At 42.0% G+C, this 19638-nt stretch overlaps 1 protein-coding gene across 1 annotated transcript in view; it reads left to right on the plus strand.

Moving 5' to 3' along the window:
• The window catches only part of LOC134528481 (lysosomal alpha-mannosidase-like), a 57070-nt gene extending 40194 nt beyond the window's left edge, over positions 1–16876 (plus strand). The window contains exons 15-17 of the mRNA XM_063362131.1: positions 12886–13089; positions 15629–15778; positions 16509–16876. Coding sequence (XP_063218201.1) covers positions 12886–13089; positions 15629–15778; positions 16509–16706 — 552 coding nt within the window. The 3' untranslated portion in view covers positions 16707–16876. The remainder of the gene's footprint in view (positions 1–12885; positions 13090–15628; positions 15779–16508) is intronic.
• The last annotated feature ends 2762 nt before the right edge of the window (positions 16877–19638 follow it).

Here is a 19638-nt window from a genome sequence, read left to right on the forward strand (position 1 = left end):
TGTGATGTAGACGCTCACTAAGAACGGATTCTGCGGAAATCCGATCCCAAGGGGAGTTTCGGAGGGGGGAGGGGGGGGGGGGTAATATATCAAAATTTCCATTTTTTGGTAGGAAATCACCATGGCAACGGCTGTTGCTTTGTTGATGCTTCATTCGTCTCTATGACAACGACTATTTCATTGTTAGTGCAGTCCTCATCACCGTTGAAATTTAGCTGGTATCTAAATATCAAAAATTACCCTTTTTTTTTTCAAGTATTTATATTTTACAGACTTGAAACTTCACAGTAATGTTCCTTATGTTACGCAGGATGACATTTTCCGAAAATTAGATCCCATGGGTGGTTAAAACAAGGCAACAGGATTTTGCATTGTTCATGCCTTCTGCGTCTCCATGGCAACGGGCATCGCGCGGCAGTGGCGTACCCACAAGGAGGGGCATGTATAATGAGCGGCGCAAGCGTGATCTGCCTGTAGACTGCCGTAGCGAAGTACGGGTACATCAGTTGTACGTTGCGTGCACGAGTCGGGAAACCATCGGTGCTATTCATTTTCTCTCCGGTACATTATACAGCATTGTAATAAATTTTCACTGATTTTTTTATTATTTACCATTAATGTAAATGGGTGATGTGGCTTAATTTTTTTCCATTAGTATAGCCGTGCGAAGCCGGGTCGGGCAGCTAGTACCTATATAATTTCTAATATGGCGTTTGGAGTCTACGTTGACAACCAAAGTATAACGAAGCCATCCGAATAGCGGTATTTTTTGTTTTAACTACTTTACTGGAGTGACGAGAAAAACTATCACAGCTGTTGATATATATATATATATATATTGCTTTACGTTTGGAGTTAAAAAAAAAAAACAATATTCACTAATCCTGTAAAGCAAGCAGAAGCAATTTTGTGAAGGTAAAAAAAAATTTAAGCTATCATGCCATTTGAAATTTTGAGAAAAAAAAAGTTTTAAAAAATGCGTGAAAGAATCTGTCTCTACGCGACCGTTCTGAAGGGTTAAAAAAAAAAAAAAAAACAATGTGACGTAACGCGTAGGTCAAACCTGCTAGCTTGTGAACTTCTCATTGATGTGCAAAGTTAGAGTTCTAGTAAAAGCCAAAATGTTTGTATTTTTTTCGTTTTTATTTAAAAAAAAAAAATATTATTTTTTTTTTGTATTTTTATGATATCAAAGATATTTGTGGTGGTTTTTCTCTGTGTGCTCCCAATTATCCTTATCAATATTATGGCGGATTTCTCCGTGTGCTCCTGATCATTCTTGTCAATATTATGGTGGTTTTCTCCGTATTCTCCAGATTATTCTTTTCAATATTTTGATGGTTTTCTCCAAGTGCATCCGATTATTCTTGAAAAAATATTTAGACGGTTTTGTCTTAGTGCTTCTGAAATTTCCTGACGCGGCATCTGATGGTTTTCTCCAAGTGCTTCTGGTTACAGATGAGAGATTGGTACTCTGCATGATGGATTTTTTTTTTACTTAATGAGTCATACAATTTTATTCAAGGTTACATTTAATTAGTGAAAATCCACTACTTAATCATCACTTGCAATATATTTATTAGGTAGAATTAAATAAATATCATTACTCAGTCAAATAATAAGCTCTGAGAAATCTGAGAAGCACTAACAGGAAGGATGAACTTCCTTCTCCTTGGAGTCTAGCGAAGCCAACCTTCCTTTGCGATCGATAGTGAGCATTCCGCATTCCGCATAAATGAAATAGATATTATTTACCTGCAAGCAACACGTGGCGACATCTGTTGATGACAGCCAGAACTGCTTGCATAAATTTGCTTTGCATTAGATATATTAACTCTCGCTGGTGAAATATTTCAAAAATTCTATTTAAGAAATGGTTCCAATTGGAGAAAACTGACAGTTTGTATCAAACATTAGTCACAGAAGCTACCATGGATCATGGTTTGTTATCTGCAGCTGAATCGGAAGGAAGCCACTGTAGATACTGTTGCAAGGATTTTGTCATGAGAAGAATGTGCTAAAAACCCACTACGCAACATGTTAAGCTGTAATCGTTGTAGCAGGTTGTTAACACGAATTGACAGCTTAAAAAGACATGGTAGAACATGTAAAGCCAAGACTACTTACGGCATAGAGGACATCGATGGATCCACTAGACAAAAGAAGAGTGATCTGCATTACGACAATAATTTTCTTTGTCCTGAGCGTGATGGTATTAGCTCACCCGATCGTGACGAAGAACATTAATTGAAGGAAGATGATGGCTTCGGGGAAACTGAAACTAATGGAAGTATCAACACCGTGAAAAGTGAGAATACATTCAAGCCTATATTCAGTAGATCCTCCATACTTTGTAAAAATGATGGACTCCTAAAAAGGAAGCATGAAGACGATGAAGACACTTCGACATCAACGATATCGAGTTCTTATGGAAATCTGGGTGAAGACGATGTCTTCTACGGTGATTGCTACAGTGACTCTGAAACTGGTGACGTGATCGAAGACTGTGCTGAGGCATCTAAAGCATGCAAGATCGAAGACTGTGATTGTGTACTGAGACCGAAACGATGGAAACGTCGTGTTATAATAAATAAATCTGATCAAGCTTGTGGTGATAGCTGGCTCGATGATGAAAGTTACCCTGAGGTTGGTGTTACCGTCGTCCGGGGTCTCGGGCTCGAGTCCCGGTGCGGCTCCTAGCGGGAATGGCAGTTGTAGATGTCGTGTTTCCGGGTGGGCGCCAGACTAGCTCTGGTGCTAGTCGATAGGTGGGTCGTGGGGTCGGTTGCCCTGCGTGGCCCACTAGGACCGTCGGCGGTGTTGCGTGGGTTATGAGGAATGCCCTACTTGGCGGTGGTTGGGAGTCGTATGGTTAATTAATCATACGCTGAAGTGATGCAACAAATGACGATCGTCGTTTATTCATGCGACTGTGGGTTTGGTGTAATACCGTTGATTACACGCCACGTCGTACAGAGGGTGACGTCACACAATACAGAAGTTACACAATTACACAAAGTTAGTCTGAAAGTTACGTAATAAGACGTGGCACAAGTTCACAAAACATGTTACGTGGAGGAGCGTCGCACAAGTTCATTGAATGTTACGCGGTGATGCGTCGCACAAGTTTACAAAAGAAAACGTTCTAGATTCAAGGCGTCGCACAAAGTTACTAAATATTACGTATTAGCGTGGCACTAGGCGGTTCTGAGCCTGGTTACTCAAAGAGGGGTGAGGGCGATTGGAGGCGGCCAATCCCGTACATCAAAGTCTCGAGGCGGTGTTCGCGTCCACTGTAGTATAGCGCAGACCGCAGCTAAATTCTCTCAAAGTCCGTTTACGGGGTGGTGTCAGCGCCGGAGCGACTGGTTTTAATTAAAGTTCTGTTCTTCTGGAGGCGGCCCGTGCCGTATGCTGAAACTACCCCGCAGACCAAATGTGGTGCAGGGGGTTTTAAAAGTTATGCGGCCGGATTAAGTCCTGGACCAAAAATTGGACCGGGTACGCATGGAGAGATAATTAAAAAGGGGTTTCGAAGAAGTGACTATAATTACCAGAAGTGATTTCAATGCAGACAATGGATGATGTCTCTCCGTGGGACGTGCGTCCGCCCCGGTCCACGAGTCGCGCTGTACTGGTGTCATGTCATGGCGCCCGGCCGAGGCTCGGTGGCCCTCGCGCCAGGGTTGACCTCATTACGTTAGTTTCTAATGTGACACGTTAATAAGAGATTTTAAGGGCGCTAAATTCCTACATTAAATATTAAGTCTAAATTAACATCACTCGTCCCTTCTACAAATTGGAGTTAGTATGTTTACGAATTATGTCCTCTAAATATACGTCACACCAGCGACTGTTCGTCTCTTGCCAGACTGCTCTGGTGGGGGTTAATAACGAACACAAGGGTTTAATAATTATGTCACATGGTTAATTAACTAATCTAGGCAGAAGGCCGCCAGGGGGACACTCACACACTTATCAACGTATTTACACACGTGAGTGCCCGGGCACTCCTACGTCGCACTTTCGTTAATCAACTTATAATTTATACATAATATTGTTTAATATTAGACACCTGCGAGTACTCGAAATTCGAGTTTCGAGTCGAGTTTTTTAGTAATACTCGAACTCGAGCTCGTGGCTTTTCAAAAACTCGAAATTCGAGCGAGCTTTTCTTGAAAAAAACCGACTCTCATATCGGAATAAAAGTCTTACAACACTATTATCCTTTACTTTATAATGTAACATGATCTACCGTATACATTAACACCTCATTTTTACGTACCCGGGATTTACGAATTTCCGTGATTAATTTTTTTTTACTTCTGTAATTTTCCGCATAGCATTAATGTATCACTTTCCTGCTTTATGCGGAAGAATTTCCCTCATTTTACGGTAACAGAGCTGCATTTAATAACGTACAATCAGAAACGTTTCGACGAAACAAAAGTTTAAAGTGAATAGTGTGACATTTATTTATTATAATGCTTCATTTGGCAATGTAAACAACCTAGTCTTTTATTTTCGTTAGCCACGTGTCACGGTAAACAATACAGCCATGAACCAAAACGTGTGTGACTTGAATGCGAAAATTAAGTTCAGTTTAATATATCTCCCCTTAAAACGTTAATGTAACTTGCATGAAATGAGTTGCAAATGTTGTTTTTACATAAAATAGTCAAATAAGTTCTAAAGCATCATAACCAAGTTCCCGTAAAAGTGTGCCGTCTTCGTGCATGTTCGGAGATGCTCGGTTTACATCAATAGAAAATTTTGGAAAGGAAGTTGGCGGCTGTGAATTTGCAAATATTGAAACGGAAACGTTTGTAAATTTTTAGGCAAAGCAGCATCCTAAACATTTGAATTTTAATTTTTAATTATTGATACTTTGAAAATACTATTTGATAAACATGTTTATTATTTTATCTTGTGATACTTAACTCAGTATAGGCCAAGCCAAGTCAGATACGTTTCTGTTGACAAGTTCGATACATCGATATATCAACCACGTGACTAGGAGTAACAAACTTCAATGTACCAACTTGTACGGATTTATTCAACATTTTCTTTCTAACTATTTATTCGTTTTGTTTGTAAAAACCAAAATAATGTACTACAATAGCAAACCTAATAATAATTATTGACGTTGTGATAGTTGTTTCCAATGATTACAATTAAAAACATTACATTTTGGTCAATTTTGTTTGGAATATCTCCATTACTACCTAATCAATATATATATTTATTTTTCAGAAGTTGAAAACTGATCACTACCGGGATTTGTGTGTAATTAAATGCAATTAGGCGTGGATATTTTTGCGAGCAGAATCATAAAGAAGTTTTCAAAAATCAGGTTTTATGTTGTGAAAGTAATACGTCTTGAGTGTTGAGATGGATGCCACATCAACTCATTCTTCGCAATTTTCAGAAAAGTCAGTAATTTGGAACTTTTACAACAAGCATGTCAGTTGTGATGCAGTAGTGTTCAAAACATGTTTCAAATCTCTGAAGACTCCAACTGGTTCCAATACAAGTTTGATTCGTCATTTAGAGAAGCATTCTAATGAACTTAACCTCTACAAGAAACTAAAGGAAGAACATTCAACAAGAACACCTTCACAGAAACGAAAAATAAATGACAATTTCAAGCAAACGACCCTTGGTGAAGCATTCCAGAAGCCAGCAAAGTTCCCTCGGGATCATGCCCTAGCAAAAGAAATCACAATGTGTATAGGAAAAATGATGGCAACAGATTTCCAGCCCTACACAATAGTTGAAGATTACGGTTTCAAACAACTCTGTGAAACCATGGAGCCGCGGTACAACCTGCCATCAGCAACTACATTTTCAAGGTCTGTAATCCCAGCATTGTTTGATGAGCAGTCAAAGATCCTTAAAGATGAATTGGTGACTGACATTGAAGGGAGCATATTTTCTTTGACCTTCACAACTGATATGTGGACCTCTCGGAGTGGAGAAGGATATATATCCCCGACTTCTCACTACATAACAAACAACTTTCAGCTCAAAAAACATGTGTTAAGCATTTCACATTTTCCGGGCAATCATACTGGAGAGGCCATTAGTTCAAAACTGACAGAATTTCTTCACACGTGGGGCCTTGCTGAGGTGACTGTCCCTATATATGTTGTCTCTGATAAAGCAAGAAACATAGTGAATGCTGTTTCACTTTCTGGGTATGAACACATACAGTGTTTTGCTCATTTGCTTCAACTTGCCATCAGTGATGCAAAGAAAGGTCTCGGTATCATTGATTTGCTTGCTTCTGCCAGAAATATAGTGACGTATTACAGTCATAGCAATGTGGCTAGGGAAAGGCTGCACTCCAATCAAAAACAAGGAGGTTTTCCAGTTCATGAACTGATTCAGATGGTCGACACCAGATGGAACAGTGAATATCTGATGCTCTCAAGGTTGCTAGAGCAGAAGCAACCTGTCATGGCTGATTTGGTAGAAAATGGTAGGGATGGACTGTCGGCCAAGGATTGGAAGATGGCAGAAGGTATGGTGCAAGTGCTTCAGCCAATCTATGATGCCACTAAAGAAATGTGTGTAGACAGACTTCCAACATTACCCATGGTGATTCCAGTTTTGATTGGAATCGATAGTGTTTTAAAGAAACACATTGATGCAAGTGGAGCTGGTTCAGCTGTGCTGTTTGCAAAACAACTGAAGCAGTGTGTTTGGTCGAGATTCCCGGAATACAAAGAGAATAAAGTGTATAGGACCGTCATGATGCTTGATCCTAGATTCAAGGCAAGTATGAAGGCAAGTATGAAAAAGACTTAGGAATGCATGAAATAAGTAAAGAAGCCCTAGAAATGAAAAGTTGTAATATGCAGCCCTCACAAAGTGTTACTAATGAAAGTAAATCAAGTGTACCTACAATCAGCAGTGATAGTAGCAATATCTGGTCTGTTTTTGAAGAAATGAAAGGACAGCAATCTACAACACCTGGTGAGTTATTTCTATTAATTTTTTTTTTTCAGTTTTTTTTTCTAAACTGAACTAATTATTGTGATTTTTTTTTTTGTAGAAGTGCAGAGCATTGAGAGAGATCTTCAGATCAGGACTTTTTTCAGGGAGGGCACTATTCCCCGCTCAGAAAATCCATTGGCATGGTGGTGCCAAAATGAATCAAAATTCCATTTACTTGCACCAGTGGCAAAAAAGTACTTGGGGATTCCTGCTACACAAGTAGCAAGCGAGAGACTGTTTTATTCTGCAGGAAATACAGTTACTTCAAAGAGAGAGAATCTCTTGCCACAACATGTGGAACAACTAATTTTTTTGCATGAGAGACTTTTACCTAGCCAAAGTTGTTAAAATAATTTTGTAAAAATCTTCCCTTGTTTTAAATTGTAATAAACTGATTGAAAATTTTTTCTTGTGTAAAAACTCTATTGTAACCACAGTTTGTTTGTAAGTTATTTATAATTAAATGCAGTTTCACAAATTCACTAGGTAAATTTCTGTAACATACTGTAAATCCCTGTTAATATAATTATCAAGGTTACCAAGAAATTTAGAGTTCGACTCATTAACAGGAAATTTTTTATTAAAAGTGTAAATTTCTAAAATTGTATTTGTTTACAGTGCCAGTTCTAATTTTTTTACCACTATGCAGAAAATATTCTTAAGTAGAAATTTTTTTAATAGAGTTTTACTGTTACAAAAAAAAATATATTTTTTTGTACACTGATTTTGAATTAATATGTGAAAAATGCTACTCGCTCGACTCGACTCGGACTCGTGAGTTTTTGCCTAGAACTCGACTCGAACTCGACTCGACTTATAAAAACCCTGCTCGCAGATGTCTATTTAATATTCTGTGTTTGTTTTTGCAACGTGGTCGGCTGTAATGTCTGTCTGTTTATTAGGGGGCCGGGTTCTACCTTGGTTGCTGATGGCTCGCCTGACTCGGGTGGGCCATGGCTAGGGGCGCGTTCCGTTAGCGGGGTTGAATACTGGCGGTTGCAGGTCGGGCTTTAGGGTGGCCTTCGGTCGGACGACGTCAGTGTTAAAACGGAAGACACCAGAGATCATAATAATTATTATAAACATGCAAGGAAGATGGTGGTAGAAGAGATTGGTTACACATCATGGAGAGATCCAAACATATTGGTTGACTGGCTAAGACTGTTGGTGGCATCTGTTCGTAGAGGAAACTACTCACATATCGAGGAAGTATCGTCCATACTTAAAGAACTGCGGAAAGCTGGCTACATACAATAATCATTTCTTCAACTGTCATGTGTGTACTATTGAAAAATAAATGCAATATTTATATTTAAAAAAAGTATGTTTTATTTCTTGTATTCTGATTTTCCAACTTAGCCTGTGTGTTTCCGCTACTGTATGTGTGATCATTCCGTTTCCTGTGTGTTCGTTCCGTTCCCTGTGTGTACTGTGTGTGCGTTCCATTTCCTGTGTGTATTCTTGTAGCTTCAAAGACATGTAGTTTCGTAGCCACGCGGTCTTTTAGCTATGCTGTCTCGTAGCCATGAATAACTCGTAACCAGCTAGATTTTTTAAGACTCGTAGCCTTGTGGCCTCATAGTCTCTTAGACTCGTAGAATTCTAGCCGTATATATTTGGAGTTGATGAGACAAAAGACAGTTGGAGTCTATGACTGTAGGATCCAATGACTGATGGAGTCACTAGACTGATGGAATCAATAGACTAATGGAACCAATGAATATTGGAGCCAATGAATATTGGAGCCAATGACAAATGTGCTGCCTTTTCGATGATGGTGCTGCCTTTTCGTTGTCGGTGCTTCCAAATGTGCTGTCTTTTCGATGTCGGTGCTTCCAAATGTGCTGCCTTTTCGTTGCCGGTGCTTCATAATGTGCTGCCTTTTTTGTTGGATTCTTGGTCCTCTTATAAGCGTAAAAAAAATGATCCGTTGGTTCAACTGAATATAATTAGCTGACGATGAGGAAGGTCGTGAGGTTCGGAAATAACTGGTCTATATGTCTGACATTGATTATGACCCGGTCTCTCGGTCCGAAGACGCTTGGTCTAGATGTATGTATGGCTTTGTACATGAACGGTTTAGAGGTAATTCAGATTATCGAAAAACTAGGCTTTCATGTTAGGCTGATCGGCAACGTATTAAATTCGTCGAACATTGACGTAAATTGACTTGTGTTTTATTTTTGAAGAGAGAATGATTTATAAACTCCGCGAAAGGTAATGGAAAAACAGAAAAATTGAATTTATTTAATATTTAGTTACACTTGTCACTGTTCAAGTATCGAATCGAGGGCAGGAATCCAGCGATTCAATATGTAAATTAATGAGTGATTTTTTTTTTATGAATTTTGGATTTTTTCCCGAATTTATAGCTAAATAATTACACGATTTCAAGATGGCATCCAAATTTAAAGATGGCGGGGGCACCTCGGTAATAAATATTTACTGCACTGTAGCGGGTTGGAATTAAATTATTCAGATGTAAATGTACTCTATAAGACGAGTACACACAAGATGGTGTACTCCAGCAGGTGGTAGCTCCTGGTAGCATGTACTGAACTTAAAATGTTGGATCCATGATGGTTATCAAGGTCAAATTTCAAGGTCAAAGTTCAAGGTTAAGGTCAAAGTTCAAGGTTAAAGTTCAAGTTGAAGGTCAACATTAAAGGTCAATGTTCAAGGTCAAGGTCAAATATCAAGGTCAAGATCAAAGTTCAAGGTCAAAGTTCAATGTAATCAGTTGAGGACAAAGGTATGGTGACCAGATAATTATACTAACATTGTATCGGCACACTCTAGCAGACGTAAACAAGATGGTGGTCTCCAGCGGATGAAGACAAGATGGTGGAAATGTCGTGTTACCAGCTGATGGTATATGTACCTTGGTATTGTTGGTAGTAGATCAGTCTAGGTAGCTTTCATGGATAAAAGATCGGCCGTTTACTCTCGCCGGGAATCGAACCAAGGACGTAAATCGATCTAATCAAACAGAATTCAAATAAGTTAATTTTTTGATGAATTTTGGAATTTTTTCATTAAAATCGGATAATAAATAAAGATTTTCAAGATGGCGTCCAAATTTCAAGATGGCAAACATGACATAATTCTTCCTGATGATATATGAATGACAAAAAGTGGAGGGGGTCAGTCTGTCAGCACCCACCACGGGGGAAGGATTGGTCGCCGTTTTTTTTTTTTTGCCCTCACCAGGTTCGAACCGAGGACTCCAAGCTCCGTGTCATAAAAGTAATTACTTTTAATATTTTTATTAATATTTTATTATATTTTTTTAAATTTTAAATTTTTTTCATTAAAATCGAATAATAAATAAAGATTTTAAAGATGGCGGTCGTAACGGAAACTGCAACAGTGACGTCATAATTCAAGATGGCGCTCATAATCCTAGATGACGTCAGAGGCTTAAAGCGGCTATCTCTTAGGAGTTTTAAGCCTCTTTCAGGAGTTTGGGTTCTTTCTAGGGGAAAACGACATTTGAGAATTTTCGAAATCCTAATTTTTGGATTGTGGAATTTTTTGAGAATTTTTGGCGGAATTTTTTTACCAAAAAAATGGAAATTTTGTCGATTTTTGAGGAATTTTGGGCAAATTTTGCCCAATTTTGACTAATTTTGACAAGTTTTGAGGGTCAAAGTTCAAGTTACTACTTGTCCCGTTACGCTGTGTCCCGTTACGCTCATCCAAGATGGCCTCCGTGACGTCACAATCCAAGATGGCGGACCGACAATCACAATCCAGCGCCGGGCGCCTGTTTCAGGAGCCCCCTTTCTATACTACTATTGAACTTAAAAATGTCTGATCACCAATCACTTGCACTTAAAAATTTTTATTCGTCAGCCAATTTTTATTCCAATCGACCCTCGTCGCGCCGCTCTCGAGGGGTCTCTCACCCTCTTCACCGATGTCTCACTTCCATTCACTCGCGGAACTCTCCGAACTCGCGGAACCCCCGCGGAGGCCGGATCCTCTCTTATCTCCCCATGGCATCCTTCTCGAAGGAACAAGAGCGGCTGTGATGTGTCACGGCATCCCGGGCCGACCCAATGCCTGAAAAGTCCAGAAAGTCAGCGTTTATTTGCGTCACTCTGCTCGGTGGCCTCGAGACACCTGCACAGTTCCCAGGCCGTTTAAAGTGTCAGTGACAATAGTCCGAGTTGGGATGGTGAGCTGGGACCGGAGCCGCTTTATGAGGCCTCTCTGCAGCACTTAGCAGGAAGGCATGGCGCAAGAGGTTCCACACACAGGACTATACGCCGGGCGAGGGAGACCCCTCCGGCCCGAATAAATGCACGGAGATGAGTTTCGTCGTAAGAAAATCTTGCGAGTTTTTCAGCTGTGACTTATGTGTATATATATATATATATATATATATATATATATATATATATATACACCATTTTAATAAACATTTTATACTCTAGCTGCATTAATATTTTTTTCTCTTATGAATTACACACAAGCCATAAACCAGCTGTGTAAAACCATAATTCAGGATTTTTTTTTTTACTTATGTATTGAACTTTAACAACTTAAAAAAATATTATAAAATTTTAAGAAAGGTTCATTCAAACATTCCTTATCAGTTACAAATTCATTATGGTTAAGGCCCTATAATCACATCCGTTAGACAGTCTGTATAGCCCCGCCTACCTCGGCACACATACAGTTTTTAAACTGTTTTTGGAAGAGTTAAAATTGCTAAATGACTTGTTTTTTTAAGAGTAGTTTTTAGGCGTAAAACAACCGGCACAGATTCTTGAAAGCACTAAGGGACTTGCATTACACCTTTACCTTCATTTCTATGCCATATAATGTTATGGTCACCACTCAAATTTCATAGTTGTCCTGTGGACGACGAGAAGTTCATCAGCTCAAAGCCTTACACTTAGAGGTAATGCCTCGCTGTAAGCACCAGCGAGCATAGCTCTTATCATTCCGCGTCACTAACACACACGCACCCCGACTAAACGGGCCCCTTAAAGGCAATCCTGTGTGATCAGCCATGCGCAGAAGACAAGATTCGATGTATGGGGCGATGTGGCGCAGTGATAAGGTGCCACACTATCATTCTGGGTTTAGAATCCCGGTCAGGCCATCGCATTGTCTGTTTTACTTTGTTTCTCGAAATAACCCCAGCAAAATGCTACATGTCAGTGATTTACAGCGTGTTACCTCGCTGGTGGCAAGAGGAACAACCAAGAAAATAAAGGAGCATGTCTACCACAATGCTATAGTGTTTCTCAACCCTAGTTTGCAGTGTGTAGTTTAACGGGCATTTACTCTTGCTTTCCGATGCATGATTTCCACTAACAGTGCTGTCCCTGTTTGCCAGATACATGCTATAGACCATACAATTTTTAGACACAACCAAATAATGTGTGTATTGGAAACATTGTATTTTTTTTTGTACGAAAAATTTTAAATGATAAGTTTGAAAATACATTTCCATACTTATTTCATCAAGAGCATCATCTATTTATAATCCATTTTTACTTTGAAGGAGATGTATCAGAAAAACGCCATCTTGGTTTCAACCATTTTTGTCAACAAATTATTTTATATAATTAAAAGTAAAAAAATTCTTGTCTCTGAGATTAGCACTTAACTTAATGGAATTCGTTGTTAATATGTTCCCAATAGTCTTTCTAGCTAATAATAATTGGTAGTATTGAGTTATTTTTGTTCGTTTAGATTAACAACTGCATTAATACTGTATTTTAAACTATATTATGGTCTTAAAAAATTCAACAAATATATAATAAAATACTTCAAACTTATTATAATTAACACTGGATTACGAAAAAATATTTTTAACGTTAACTGGCAACAGTGGGGAGAGCACAAAGTGGTATGCTCGACGGCTGGCAGCTGCACCGGCGCCTGGGCAAGGATGACGGCCTGGGCGTGGCGGAGTCCCTGAACGACACACAGCCGGCCCGCGGTAGACACTACCTGGTGCTGGGCCAGGCGTCCCTGGGCGCCGGACAGCGCCTGCTGGCACTACGCAAGCAGCTGCAGCCCTGGCTGTTCCTCAGCAGCACCGCAGACTGGCCCGCCGACTGCAAGCACCAGGTACAGCCGTGTTCGCGCATCCTCGACCCCCGAGGCATGCTGGAGTCACAATACCCAATATGGCGACGCGACAGCAGATTATTGCCTTATTGTGAACACATGGTTTTTATTCACGCAACAACCAATAAAAAATTATTGTAAATAAAACATTTCTTGCTGTTACATATGCACCAAACACACAGCAGCCATCAAGCTCGCCGGTTTTCCTAATCGATTTTTGAAAGTAATTTGTTTGATAAAATTTAACATTCTACAATAAAATCACTCTGTAACCAACTGAACGAGGAACGTGAGCCTCACTGCATCATAGAAACGTCCGCCATGTTTCCCAATTGCGGAAAGTAGTGCTGATAGTCGAGTTCATGGTTATTTGGAGTTTTAGTTGAGGTCTTGGTTTGAGTAACAGTCTGTATAGACCCGCCTACCTGGCACACAAACAGTTTTTAAACTTTTTTAAGAAGAGTTAAAATTGCTAATAGACTTGTTTTTTTAAGAGTAGTTTTAAGGCTTAAAACAACCAGCACAGATGCTATGTGGCTATGGTAGAATACAGGGTGGAGCAAAGTGGATGAGTTTATTGTTCACTTTGCCACCCTGAAATCAGTCAACGAACGCACGATCCGCTGGAACGTAAGATTGTGTTCATGTCCGAATCAAGAGATGGTGAAGTCTCTGGTAACAGATCGAGATTGAACAGTCAACAGGCTCTTAATAATAATAAAAAACTATAGTAATGACTTGTAAGAAATTTTTTATAAAATTATTTAATATTTAATGGCCGTTATCAATTAATACAATTCCACACACCTTACAAACCTATTATGTTTCCTTTAATTTTGATGTTTCCATAAACAATTCTTACAGCGATACCGTACATATATGAATTTCCCATATAGTAGTGAACATAGGTCCATAACTGCATTATGTGATTAAGACTAGGTCTCTCTCACACAGTAGATTTTTTTTCCCGTCTGATGCCGACCGCCAATGCTCCTCTATGTCGCATAGACCGCTATGCCTCATCAACGTCTCGCAAAAGCGTGTGCACCGAACGCGCCCGTGCGCGCAGCAAAGTGTAGTGCGTGCGACGAGGCGAACACCATGCAACGAGTGCTGCGCCGGCGGAAGGATCCGGCCGGGTGTGGCATATCCCTCCGCCGCACTACAACAAATTATTTTAATTATATTTTTCCACAGGTTTTTATTAAACATTATTTTTCATTAATTAATAATTCAGTCCTGTCAAAATTATGTATCACTGTGCGTTTTGTCCCGAACCTGGCCGGTTCAGTTTCCCGCGAAATTCACACGTTTCCGCGGGAGGGCTGGCGGGGGAGGGGGGTCGCGCGCGGTGACAGAGTTAGTGTCCTTCCGGAGCTCGAACAGGCCGGCAGCCTGCGCGCAACGCAGAACCATCAACCTTTGCTTTCACCGACATGTAGTTTTCAATAGTGTAATATATTTTCAAACTTTTACGTACAGTTCCGCGGTCGGCCTCAATCTACCATGAGGTATTTAACTTAATTAAATCAGTGCTCCAAGATGAGTGTTCTACGTCATACGTAAGTACTGTGGGAAGTTTACGAGAATTTACGTCGGCGCTTCACGCCCCAACTTAGCCTACAGGCTACTTAGTTTTGGCCCGCACGGGGCAGCCAGCAGGCGACACGTGCCATCGAACGTAATAACGAATCAGTCCCTGGGACACATCTAGGTATCACGTAGAGTCGCCGGAGACACGGGCCTACGTGCCACTAGCCCAGTTTATTAAGTGTTAGGTAATAGTGAAGTGTATTGTTCGTCAAGATATCGTTCGTCATGTCAGAGTGTATTTTTGTAACTATCGCATCACGTGTACAAGTCCGCCCCTCACGCGCATTAAAATCGTGAGCCGCCACTGAGGAAGTGAGCTGCGCGTGTGACTAGTCGCGTCGGGCAAACCGTTATGGCCAGAATGGGCAGCACCATGTATTGGGCTGTGCTGTATTAAATTCACCAAATATCTTCCAGAAACTTTGTGTCATTCTTCAGGCGTCCCGAGTGGCCAAAACAGCTCGGGGGGCCCTACTGCGTTAACCCCTACCTCTAGCCACAAGGCCGAACCTTCCCTGAGATCACGAACCCGAGCAAAAATCACGTCTAAATAGTCAGAGGTAGCGGGGACGGCGTCACGTCATCACTGTTTGCTCAGGTTTTGTTTTCTGAAACTACAACCCAGTGCCTCTGTTGCATGTGTTGTTTAGTCACAAATATTTACAGTGGATATTTACTAAGTGTTATAAATTTGGTGTGAAAACTGGCACATGTGATGGTGGTTACGAACACTCGCGCAGACTGTTTACACCAATGGTATCACACTGAGTGAACATCTGTTGGCAATGCAAGTGAGCCATCGTGCAGGCTCTGATGGAAACAGCCATCAGGGCGAAGCGATGACATCAAAGCGAAATATTCGACATTGCCGGTGAGCCCAAGCATGAGAATGTCGTTGTTTTGTCGTTGGTGTCGCCTCGAGCAGTGAACTCTTGTTCCCGGCCAGTACGCGGGACTGAGGAGCGCGCTGCCCGACAGCGTCCACCTGCTGACCTTGGAGCCGTGGGGCGACGACACCGTGCTGCTGAGGCTGGAGCACATCGCGGGCACGGGCGACGACGGGCAGCCGTATGGCAGCGTCACCGTCGACCTGGAGGTCAGGCTGGGTGACCCACACCATGCTTCACTCCCCTCTCCCTTCCATGTAGACAGCTATGTATTATCCATCCATGGAAATGCTGGAAGTTAAATAATCGAGAGTGAGCAGGACTCGTGGGTGCATGGTCACCCCTCGCATTGGAAGTGAAATACCAGATGTAGCCATGTGCAAGCCCACTAAAAGCGCTGCTATCATCCGTGTTTACAGCACGTAACTTCATGGGTAAAGATATGATACGTCAATTTGCGATTAAAGGGGATGAAGTGAAAATGATAGAACAGAACAATTACAGGTCGGGTGTAAATTACACGTATTCAAATATATATAAACATGAAAATTCAGTTTTCAGTAGTGTTAAGAGGTGTAATGTGCAACTGACGAATCCGCAGCCACGAAGCCTTTCCCCATCCAATGCTGCGCAGGAGCGTACGCAGAATTTCGTTTCTTAAGTGGGACAGGGGGAGGGGGTGAGCCCCTTTGCTTACTGTTTGCTTTCGGATTCTTTCTTGCCCTTTGTTGGTAAGAATGATAGATTTTTTTAGGATTTCTCAGAATTATGACAATGGCAGTGGGGGTGGTATACATACTTCCCTGCATACACCTATGTCGCCATATAAGTGCAAGTGGAACAAACATGGCGCCACTTCTCGTTAAGCTGTGATGATTTCACTGCCGTCTGTGGTGATGTCACTCCAGGAAGCTTGATGGGAGTGCCCGATGTCCGCAGGCCATGTTCGCACCCCTGGCCATCGGCTGGGCGCGAGAGACGACCCTGGATGGCACCCAGTGGCTGTCGGACGTGGCGAGGCTGTCCTGGAACACGACGGACGGCAGCGACACAGCCAGCGCGAGGCTCAACCCAGTCGGACTCGCCGTCTCTCTGCGCCCCACGCAGATCAGGACGTTCGTCGTGCGACTGGGCTGACTGCAGGTTCGGCCTGGCAGCGAACGACCCGTTGTTCGCGCTCCTGGACGAATAATCGTACGCGAAATGTTTTTGGCAACTCTTTATTTAAGGTTAAAAACTAATCTCTAATCATTTCTATGATGTATTGGGCGAGACTGGAAATAAACGTTATGAAATTTTGCATTGAATCATTGGTAGTGTTGATAAGAATGTTATGTGTGATTATCCTGCAACAGCTTACCAGCAGCTTGTAATGTCATAATCAAGCTTTCACAAAAAAAAAACTAACACAAATAATTTGTTAGCCTAACCTGTCCGGGACTTTGTATAATTTATGTAACTATTTCTGATTCAACAATATCTGATATCTTTGAATGTTTACTGGCGCTGACTACACGTGAGAAAAAGAGGTGGCTGCTCAAAGGTTAGCCGACTGGAGAGACGCGAGGAATATGTGTCAATTCAAGTAGGAAGGATGTAATTTTGGCTGAATTTAGCAATGGACTTGAGCTGGAGTAAAACCTGAATTCTTGGATTATCTCTTGGACCCCACTATAACCAAACGAAAAAGTAGGTCCAGTGCTCAAGAAAAAAATAAAGGTGACAAGAAACAGGGATTGAGAAATCAGGGCGAAAGTTAAATATAGGCGAAAGGAATAGAGTTTCCCACTAATAATTCTGGGGATGGAATGATGAAAATCACTCCCTCTGGAGATGCACTAGCAGTCGCGGGAGCCACGCGCATGTCATACTACAAGATTACCTAGTAATCAGAACTACACGAATATCAATCTACAAATGAATAAAATAGGGATCACTCCCGGACTCCCTGGGATCACATCCCTGAAGCTAGTCTCTGCGGGACTGCTGCGCGAAAGGGGTCGTGGGTGAGAAGCACCAGAAAGAAACGACCATGATGATGGCAGAAGGACGAATCAATCTTCTCTTTAGGCTGCATGTAGTTAAAACTCATGCTAGAAGCCCGAAGGCCTAAGAGGTGGGGGAACTGGCCTCTGATTGGCTGGAGATTACAGTTGAGGGATCGCTCTGCTGGTCATCGGAGGTAACTTGTTGCGCTCCGAAAGCAGTGCGCTCTGTCGGGGCACAGGTGAAACAGACTTGGGGTTAGTTCACAAAAGTCCCACAAGAGGGACTAGCGTAAGCCTGGCACTTATGGGCTCAAATGGTTTGCGCTCTTCCGGGCTAAAAGGAAAATAGAGCGATGTGTGGTAATGGCCGCTAGAAGCCTCGTTATTCGCCGAACTAAAGTATAGTAGTTGGCATCTTCGCCACACGATGGCGAAGGCAGACCTTTCACCGACCAGCGAGATGTCTTTGATTAAGGCCCGACCAGTGCTCTCGGTGAATTTCCTGGAAAAGATTGAAGGCGGTATCTGCTAGCTCTTGATAAATGTGTTAGGGCGGGCGCCGAGACGTGCCCAACAGCCATGAAACATTATTAGAATGGGGCATGTCTGGAGGTACTAACCTAAGCTGAGCTCTGGGAAGAGGGCTGCCCTGAGAGGATGCTGAGAAAATCACTCTTGGTTACGAAGCCAGACACCATTACTTGTCGCGTTCGTGGTTTGAGGTGGGAAGAAAAATTATGTCAAATACTTGGCTGGCAAAACCGTACCAGGCTCTTGGTTGCAGAGCTGGGAAAACATAGCGGTACTCTTGTAGGAAAGATTTGATCAGAATGAACAATGGGCTAAAAAAAAATATATTAGGGGTTTAATGTGAAAAATAAATTTGTGCCAATTATTTAAAATTTGCAGCACATGACGGAGTTGGGCTTTACTGTCACAGGAGGTATGACTTCAATATATTGACGCCGTCCCCGCTACCTCTGATTATTTAAACGTAATTGTTGTCCGGTTCGTGATCTCAGGGAAGGTTCGGCCTTGTGGCTAGAGGTAGGGGTCAACGCAGTAGGGCCCCCCGAGCTGTTGAGGCCACTCGGGACGCCTGAATAATAACACAAAACTTCTTCAGATAGTTCGTGAATTTAATACAGCACAGCCCAATACATGGTGCTGCCCGTTCTGGCCGTAACGGTTTGCCCGACGCGACTAGTCACACGCGCAGCTCACTTCCTCAGTGGCGGCTCACGATTCTTATGCGCGTGAGGGGCAGACTCGTTTACGTGATGCGAAAGTTACAAAAGACACTCTGACATGGCACACGATATTTTGAAGCACAATACACTACACTAATACCTAGCTCTGGATTAAGTTTGGTGGCGCACTGCCGTACGACGGTGATACATAAGCCCTGACATGACGAATTACACTTAGGCGAACAACTATTCCACTAATACATTACACTTGATAAACTGGGCTAGCAGCACGTAGGCCCGTGTCTCCGGCGACTCTACGTGGTGTCTAGGTGTGTCCCAGGGACTGAATCGTTATTAAGTCTGATAGCACGTGTCGCCTGCTGGCTGCCCCGTGCGGGCCAAAACTAAATAGCCGGTAGGCTAGGTTGGGCGTGAAGCGCCGACGTGAAACCACATAATCTCCCCACAGTACTTACGTATGACGTGGAACACTCATCGTGAGCACTGATTGAATTAAGTTAAGTACCTCATGGTAAATTTAGGCCGACCGCGGAACTGTACAAAAGGTTGAAAAGAAATTACACTATGGAAAACTACATGTCGGTGAATGCAAAGTTTGAAGGTTCCGCGTTGCGCGCAGGCTGCCGGCCTGGTTGAGCTCCCGGAAGGACACTGCAGGTGTCGCCGCGCGCGACCCCCCTCCCCCGCCAGCCCTCCCGCGGAAACGTGTGAATTTCGCGGGAAACTGAACCGGCCAGGTTCGGGACAAATCGCACATTGAAACATGATTTTGCAAAGACTTAATTATTAATTAATAAAAAATAATGTTTAATAAAATCCTGTGGAAAAACATAATTATAACAATTTGTTGTAGTGCGGCGGAAGGATATG

Source organism: Bacillus rossius, chromosome 1 (assembly GCF_032445375.1).
Source record: "Bacillus rossius redtenbacheri isolate Brsri chromosome 1, Brsri_v3, whole genome shotgun sequence".
In the NCBI taxonomy this organism is placed as follows: domain Eukaryota; kingdom Metazoa; phylum Arthropoda; class Insecta; order Phasmatodea; family Bacillidae; genus Bacillus; species Bacillus rossius.